This window comes from Chinchilla lanigera, unplaced genomic scaffold (assembly GCF_000276665.1).
Source record: "Chinchilla lanigera isolate Chin_1 unplaced genomic scaffold, ChiLan1.0 scaffold00093, whole genome shotgun sequence".
Taxonomy (NCBI): Eukaryota; Metazoa; Chordata; class Mammalia; order Rodentia; family Chinchillidae; genus Chinchilla; species Chinchilla lanigera.
The window spans coordinates 1,310,434-1,318,770 of record NW_004955494.1 but is presented as its reverse complement, the minus strand read 5'-3'; the positions used below and the strand labels follow the sequence as shown (position 1 = coordinate 1,318,770).

The 8,337-nt window shown below is 38.9% G+C and overlaps 1 protein-coding gene across 1 annotated transcript in view; it reads left to right on the top strand.

Annotated features, from left to right (window-relative positions):
* Positions 1-8,337, top strand: part of Mgam2 (maltase-glucoamylase 2 (putative)) — an 83,485-nt gene that overhangs the window by 72,768 nt on the left and 2,380 nt on the right. Inside the window, 6 exon segments of the mRNA XM_013505002.1 lie at positions 465-514; positions 3,830-4,003; positions 6,193-6,559; positions 7,007-7,080; positions 7,180-7,846; positions 8,048-8,158. Of these exon segments, the coding sequence (XP_013360456.1) occupies positions 465-514; positions 3,830-4,003; positions 6,193-6,559; positions 7,007-7,080; positions 7,180-7,846; positions 8,048-8,158 (1,443 nt within the window).

The following is an 8,337-nucleotide window of genomic DNA, read 5'->3' as shown; positions in this document are numbered from 1 at the left end:
CCTTCTCCTTCTCCTTCTTCTTCTTCTTCTTCTTCTTCTTCTTCTTCTTCTTCTTCTTCTTCTTCTTCTTCTTCTTCTTCTTCTTCTTCTTCTTCTTCTCCTTCTCCTTATCCTTCTTCTCCTTCTCCTTCTCCTTCTCCTCCTCCTCCTCCTCCTCCTCCTTCTCTTCCTCCTTCCCTTTCCCTTTCACCTTCCACTTCTCCTTTCCTCTTCCTCTTCCTCCTCCTCCTCCTCCTCCTCCTCCTCCTCCTCCTTCTTTTTATTTGTATGTCAGGGATCCAGGCCAGAGTCATATGCATGTTTGGCAAGCACTTATCTACTGTCTTTAATGCTTCTCAGGGAGGTGATGAATATCTTGACCAGTAATTGTAACCCATTAAAATGTTTTATGATTATATATGAGATTATTTGCTATAATTAAAACAATGAGTAGGTGGTTATTGTATTTTTTTTCTTGCCTGCAGATACCTATGAAAATGGAAACTACTTCCTGGCCGACTTTATAGCAGCTCAGGTAAGATTATTGAGTTTTATAAATGCTTTTCCAGTTAGCTAAAGATTATACATTCATATAGTTGAACTATATAGCTATAGTATCTTTCATCTTAATGGAAGGTCCTTCCTGCCTTTACTTCTCTAATTCAGGTTTGTTGACACTAAAGTAAGGAAGAAACAGTCTTATTTTGACAATTATCCAATATACCATTACTCTGGGGTGGGGGTGGGGGAAGAACAGAAAAGAAAAGAGAAAAGAAAAGAAACAACTTTCTGGGGCAAAATATACCCTTAAATTTATGACATGTTTCCAGGGATGAGAATTTTTCTGGATGATAAAACTTTGAAGTGCAAATGTTATATTAAACTGTGCAACATGCAGCAGTGCTGGATAACACACAGTCTCAAACCTTGGTGGTATGCAAGCAATAATAAACATTTAGATTCTGAGTTTGCAGATGGTCTGAGAGCGATCTCTCTCATCTTGACTGGTTCTCATGCATCAGGTGTGAGCCTCAGTCTGTTAGTCTGCTTGAATTGTCTTGATGTTACTAACTCACATATGTATTTGATGGGTTAAGAATGATCTAAAATGAAATTATAGGAAGGTCTGAGCATGACTTTTTCATGATTATTGAAGAGAGCAAAAGTAGAAGTGGAAACACCGGGATAATTTTAAAAATCACTTCTTCCATCAAGTTGCCTAATTTCCCATTAGCAAAGTAAAATTGTAGGGCCAATCCCAGAGGCAGAGCAAGAACAGAACAACTCATTTAGAACATAAAAATTACACAGAAAAAGGATATGAATAGAGAAAAACAAATAACTGAAGACTACAATGCAACCAATATACTTTGCATGTTAAATTAATCCACAGAGAATTTATAAATCTAATAAGAAAAGTAGGAGGATCATTCTCTGTCAAACCTGGGATCTTTTTGTGTTTAACTTTTTACCTATTGACTTGAAATAAGAACTATTGCAGCACAAATCATATTTTTTCTTTTCTGCAGTGATGCTTCAAATATTTGAAGATATCTGTTACATATCTTTTGTCTTCTCTTTTTAGAATTATCCATCTCCTGGCTAACTTTGCTGTTTTGCACATGTACTGGTTTCTAGCTATGATCACTCTATTTGGACTCCACTTAATATAGATTTATAGCCTAAAACATAGTGCCCGGTGTTGATATCATAATTTATATCTTCACTATCCAATATGCCACTCACAGGCCACAGTTGGCTATTGAGCTCTTATGAGTATGATTATCATATTTCAAAATACCCAAATGGTTACTTTGAAAAAAGATTATAAAATACCACATGCTGATTTTTATATTTAACACACTGAAATAACATTTTAGAATTTTGGCTAAATGCAAAATAAGTTTAAATTAATTTCTTCTGCTTCCTTTCCTTTTTAAAAATATGTTTACTAGAAAATTTTCAACTGAGAACACAGTTTGTATTGTATTCCTACCTGAACTTTCATATTGTCTACACTATTTTTTAGCACAACTCTGTTATTTTTTACAGGTGTTACACAGCATTTTTACATGCATATATCAGATGTTTGGGACATATAAGTTGCATACTCAGCTAAGACTTTCAAATCATTTTCATAGACATGAGCACTATGCTGCTGAACTATATCCCTGGCCCTCAAATTACTGGGGGCTAATAATGAAACTATTGATCCATAAGTCTGGAGCTTTGTTCTATTTTTACTAACTACTCAATTTAGGAAAGATACTTTCTTGCTTAATGTATTTCGCTATTATAAAACATTACATTATTCTTAAATATTTTCTGACCTAAAATTCCATTGTTTTCATTATTCCAAGTAAGTGACAAATGTATCATTACTTCTGTGATATTTGATGAATTTTTTTTTCCTCTGAAGATCGAGGACCTGAAATGAAAGAAAGCTTTCAACTGTCTGTGGGGTTATTCTCAATATTGCCCTGGTTGATTATCCAGCTTGTGAGGATAGGAACTGATCTGCAGCATTTGCTCTTTTGTGTAGTGTAAAGACTTACCCCATCTTTTCCAGTTTTGGGTTATTAAGCAGCTTGCAAAATTCCAGAAAATTTATCAATCAGCTACTAAATCAGTAAGAATTAGCCCTAGTGTACCTATGTGTTTAAAGTTATATTCCTTAATCTTGATTTTCCCTTGATCTGCCTGTTCAATCAGCCAAAAAAAGTCCTGTTAATTCTTTAGAAATACCAGGTGAACTTGTTGCTTTTTCTACTGATAATACTAGAGTTGAGATATTTGTAACTCTCCCCTACTGGGATGATCTCTGTTTTGTTGAGTAGATTCTTGACTCACCAGCTACAGTAGCCCTGGTACTCACTCAGAGTGAGCCTTGGATAACCGTGTCCCTGCACCACTCCCTGTCTCATTCATGTTACCTTTATAAATCCTACCCATCCTCTTGGGACTTCTGAATTTCTGTGTCCTTATTAAATCCTCCCTTGTCTACTGTACTCCCACAGTGATTTTTTTCTTTCTCTTTAAAGCACAACAAATTTCTCTCTGAATTTCACTTGGCCTGTGAGGGATATCTCATGATTTGTCTCTTAATTATTATAACCTTTGAGTTGAAACTTGAACTGTTCATAATTTATAGAAGTTCCTATATTTCTGTGAACTGTTCTTATCTAAGGTCTGGTCTCATACTCTTTTTGTCACTCTGTATTAAATGGGATAGTGCACATACGTGTGTCATGATTCCACCCTATCTGTGTCCTTTAGCTCTGTGGCCTTAAACTTCTTTATCTTCTAGAGCTGTGGTTTCCTTACCTGTGAAGCAGACACAATATCACTGTCTTTTCAAAATTGCTGTAAAAATTAGTAATAAGTGAACACAAAATGGTTTTTATAATGCTGGTACTGAAACCTATTGTTGACATCATCAAAATTATTGTAGCAGATACTCAGAAAGTAAATTTTCATAAAGTATTTAATTAAAATTTAAAATGAAATTAAAAATGAAAACAGAGCCAGGTATGGTGGTGCATATTTCCAGTCTCTAGGAGTTGAGAGAGGAAGATTGAAAATTTGAGCCCAGTCTGGAAAACTTAACAACCTGGCAAGACTCTGTCTCAAACTTTAAAAAAGAAAAGGGGCTGAGATTATATCTCAGTATAACAACCTTATTGCAAAAAAAGGAAGAAAGAAAGGACAGAAAGAAAGAAAGAAAGAAAGAAAGAAAGAAAGAAAGAAAGAAAGAACCAGTACTACAAAAGTATTTGATATTACTACACTTTAATGTGGAATATAGTCTATTTAAAATGTACTATACTTTGTCTCTTTACAAAAACTTCAGAATACCTTGCAAGTCCACGTCATACACAATAACTATTTAAGTGACTCAAATCCTCTGAAAGTTGGATATATTAAAGTTTGGGGTGTGAACTCTACGTACGTGACACAAGTCATTTTCACCTATGACAATCAACAATTCATAGAGACCAACTTGAAGAGTGACCCTTCCAATCAGGTATGGCTGAGCAGAATACCACTGATACAAGATGCCTGGGGGAACTTGTTTTAGTGATAATGAAAATTAAACTGAAGCAACAGCATGAATTTACAGGCAAAAGCCTTGAGAAGGAAGAGGAAACTGGGAAGGGGCTTCAGCTTGAAGGAAGAATAGCTGAAGGGGACACATTCCTGATGCAGTGGATTGGATTGGCCCACTAACAAAAGAAGGGGTCTAGCTTTTATGGCTTCACTAGGGTAGGTGAGCGGCTTAGTAACTTTCCACTGGTATATCACAAGTATGGCATTTTTGGTAACTTTTTCTCATGTGTTAGGGGCTTTTCTCCTATTTTAAAATGATATGAATCAATAGTTATTTGGCTGTTTTGTCCTGGGAGTTATCATGGTGCCTGTCCAAAGTTACATCATACATGGTCCTTGCAGTAAGAGTAGGGGGTAAGGGAACAGCATATTTGATAACTGACAACAAGGGAGGATTGGAAAAAAGAGATGTCTCTGCTTTAGTGACTAACATGTCATTGGCCAACATTGGGGCACCTAAGTCTCCTGTCCCATAAGCATACCTATCTTAGTTAACTATCATAAGATAATTTAGTGTTCTGCAAGATTGTCACCACTATTATCATTATTGGATATACACATATTAGGAAGATTACCAAAGCATTGAGCAATTATGCTCCTTAAAATGTTATAGAATGCACAACATTGGTGATATTTCTACTATATCCAGGCACCAATGATCAGTTGTTGTCTTGGTTACTTTTCTCTCACTGCTGGGACAAAATACCTGACTCCCAAAATTAAGGAAGGAAAGGTTTATTTAGCTCATAGTTTGTGGAGGTTTCAGTCTGTACTTGGCTGGCTACAAGGCAAGGTGGCACATGGCAGAGGGCAACAGTTCACGGCTGCAGAAGACAGCAAAAGCAGCAAGAGCGCAAGGGGAGGAGCAAGCAGTCTCTTTCCCTTCCTTACATTATATGCAAACTACCTGCCCCAGGGAGGGTGTAGCACTCACACCCATGGATCAGTCATAAACTCTAGAAGCCTGCCCAATGACTGCATGAAGCTTTGGGGGCACATCCAGACACAAACCATAACAGTTGTCTATAAAACCCTCTCCATGTGTTCACTAAGGAAATTGTGCTATATTTGAACAGATTGGTTTCCTGGGCTATATAACAAATTGTATTTTTTTCACTCAAAATCCAAAGCTAGGAAAGTGTGATTCCCTTCACTTACTGAAGGATTCCCCTTCTTTTGTGCAGCATTCATACCCATATTCAAATTGATAGATCTTCTCAGTTGAAAATTGGCATTAAACTGTGGTGATCATCAAGTGAATATATCCTATCTGTAGCATAAGATTCACTTAGTCGGTTAAAATACTGTGACATAGACAGAAGACTCTATTTGAGCATCAGCACTTGTTGCTTTTTTTGGCCTAAATGCAAGTAAACTGGCATTTTAGAAGAGGAAGTACAAAAGGCAAACACAAAGGAAAAAATATTCTACTTTAGAAAATAAAGCTAATTATCACTGTGGATTTAGTAACCCATAGGGAATAGCTTAGAAAAGTGAACAATGGATAACTATAGTTTTTGTTTCTAAAAGGTGAAAAAGGTACCTTGCTGATATTTGAATTTTAGAAAATGACCTAAATAAATCCTTCCTCTATAGTTTCCTGTAATTATAGCTGTTTTACTGGAATATTGAGGTCAAAACCACTTTTTGCAAGTAACTGCTTCTAATTAAGAACAATGCAGAAAAATCCGAGTGGCTTCTCTTCGAAAAAAAGTCTCCATGGGACCCCAGGGGTCTCTTATGGACCAGGCACTATGGTATGAAGTGTTGATGGTCATAAAAGAAAACCAGCCAGCTGTCAGGAAGGTCAAAATCCAATGGCAAAGAAAACAGATTTTAATAAACACAAGCCTTAGTCACAACTGAAAATCTTTTAACAATGCACTTCTGAATACAGTGGTGACAAAGATTTCTAGAATAAGGCTATGCACAAAGAAGATCTCTCCAAATTAGTAATCTGTGGGACCTGTAAAAACACATTTATATGCTATTGTTCTCGAGAAAAATGAATACTTTTTCTTTTAGTAAATTGCAATTTGAAGTGTGAATTAAAAATAATGTTTAAGAAGTTTTAATATTACATCATTATCTTTTTTTTCCTGGTAGACACTAATTATCCAATTAACTGACAAGAATATCAACCTGGAAAAATTAACTGAGGTTATTTGGACTCATGATGATCCTGTAGTTACCACTTCAACTATGACAAGTGCCAGCCCCAGGAGTACCCACCCACCTCCATCTACTACTGAGGCCACCAGTGCTGAGACTATCACTAGTTCCAGTAGTGCAAACGCTGCTGGAGTAGTGAGCACTACTGTCACTGTTCCAATCACAAGCACACCTTCTGCAAGTTCTACTCAGGTTGCCACTACTCCTACTGTTCCCGATACAACCACTCTATCCCCTCCATGTACTACTACCACAACAGCTACTGCCACTGTCCCTGTCACATCCACACATTATACACCAAGTGCTACTTACATTACAACGGGGACCACTGCTCCTCATACCACTACTTCTTTCACTGAAAGTACTATTACCACGAACAGTATCATTTCCCCCATCAAAACCACAAATTATGCAACAAGTGCTATTGGTACTACAACTACTGGTATTATACCTCCTGATACAAATACTCCTTTTCATAGTACTGAAAACACTAGTACCACAGTTCCTATGAGCACCACTTCTTTCCCAAAAAGTACTATAGATGCCACCACTAGTATTTCTGCCCCTCATACAACTACTTCTCCCCCTGCTGCTGTGAGCACCAGTGCTACTATGCTCTTCACCACCAGTCCTTTCCTGATAACTACTACTAGTATAACCACCCATACTACAGACCCTGATATTACGTCTTTTCCCACCTCTTTCACCACGAGCACTACTGCTCTTGTTGGTACCATGCCTTCCCCAGCAAATACTACCAACGTCACCACTAGTACTACTACCCCTGATACTACTCCTTTCCCCACTCCTGTGAGCACTAGTGCTACTGTTCTGGTCAGTACCATTCCTTCCCAAACAAATACTACCAGTGTCACCACTAGTATCACTGCCCCTGATACTACTGCTTTGCCCACTCCTGTGAGCACTCGTGCTACTGTTCCTGCCAGCACCATTCCTTTACCAACAAATTCTACCAACGTCACCACTAGTACTACTGTCCCGGATACTACTCCTTTCCGCACTCCTGTGAGCACTAGTGCTACTGTTCCTGTCAGCACCGTTCCTTCCCAAACAAATACCACCAATGTCACCACTAGTACTACTGCCCCTGATACTAGTCCTTTCCCCACTCCTGTGAGCACCAGTGCTACTGGTCCTGTTAGCACCTTTCCTTCCACAACAAATACCACCAATGTCACCACTAGCACTACTGCCCCTGATACTAGTCCTTTCCCCACTCTTGTGAGCACCAGTGCTACTGGTCCTGTTAGCACCTTTCCTTCCACAACAAATACCACCAATGTCACCACTAGCACTACTGCCCCTGGTACTACTCCTTTCTTCACTCCTGTGAGCACTAGTGCTACTGTTCCTGTCAGCACCAGTCCTTCCCAAACAAATACTACCAACGTCACCACTAGTACTGCTACCCTTGATGCTACTCCTTTTCCCACTCCTGTGAGTACCAGTGCTACTGTTCTTGCCAGCACCATTCCTTTCCCAACAAATACTACCAATGTCACCACTAGTACTACTGCCCCGGATACTACTCCTTTCTCCACTCCTGTGAGCACCAGTACTACTATTCCTGTCAGCACCATTCCCTTCCCAGTAAATACCACCAGTGTCACTACTAGTATTACTGCCCCTGGTACGACTCCTGCTCTTACTCCTGTGGACACTAGTGCTACTGTTCCTGTCAGCACCAGTCCTTCCCCAACAAATACTGCCATTGTCACCACTAATACTACTACCCCTGATACTACTCTTTTCCTCACTCCTGTGAGCACCAATGTTACTGTTCCTGTCAGCACCATTCCTTCCCCAACAAATACTACCGACGTCACCACTAGTACTACTACCCCTGATACTACTCCTTTCTCCACTCTTGTGAGCACTAGTGCTACTGTTCCTGTCAGCACCAGTCCTTCCCCAACAAATACTACCAGTGTCACCAATAGTACTACTGCCCCTGATACTACTACTTTCCCCACTCCTGTGAGCACCAGTGCTACTGGTCCTGTCAGCACCAGTCCTTTCCTAACATATACCACCAATGTCACCACTAGCACTACTGCC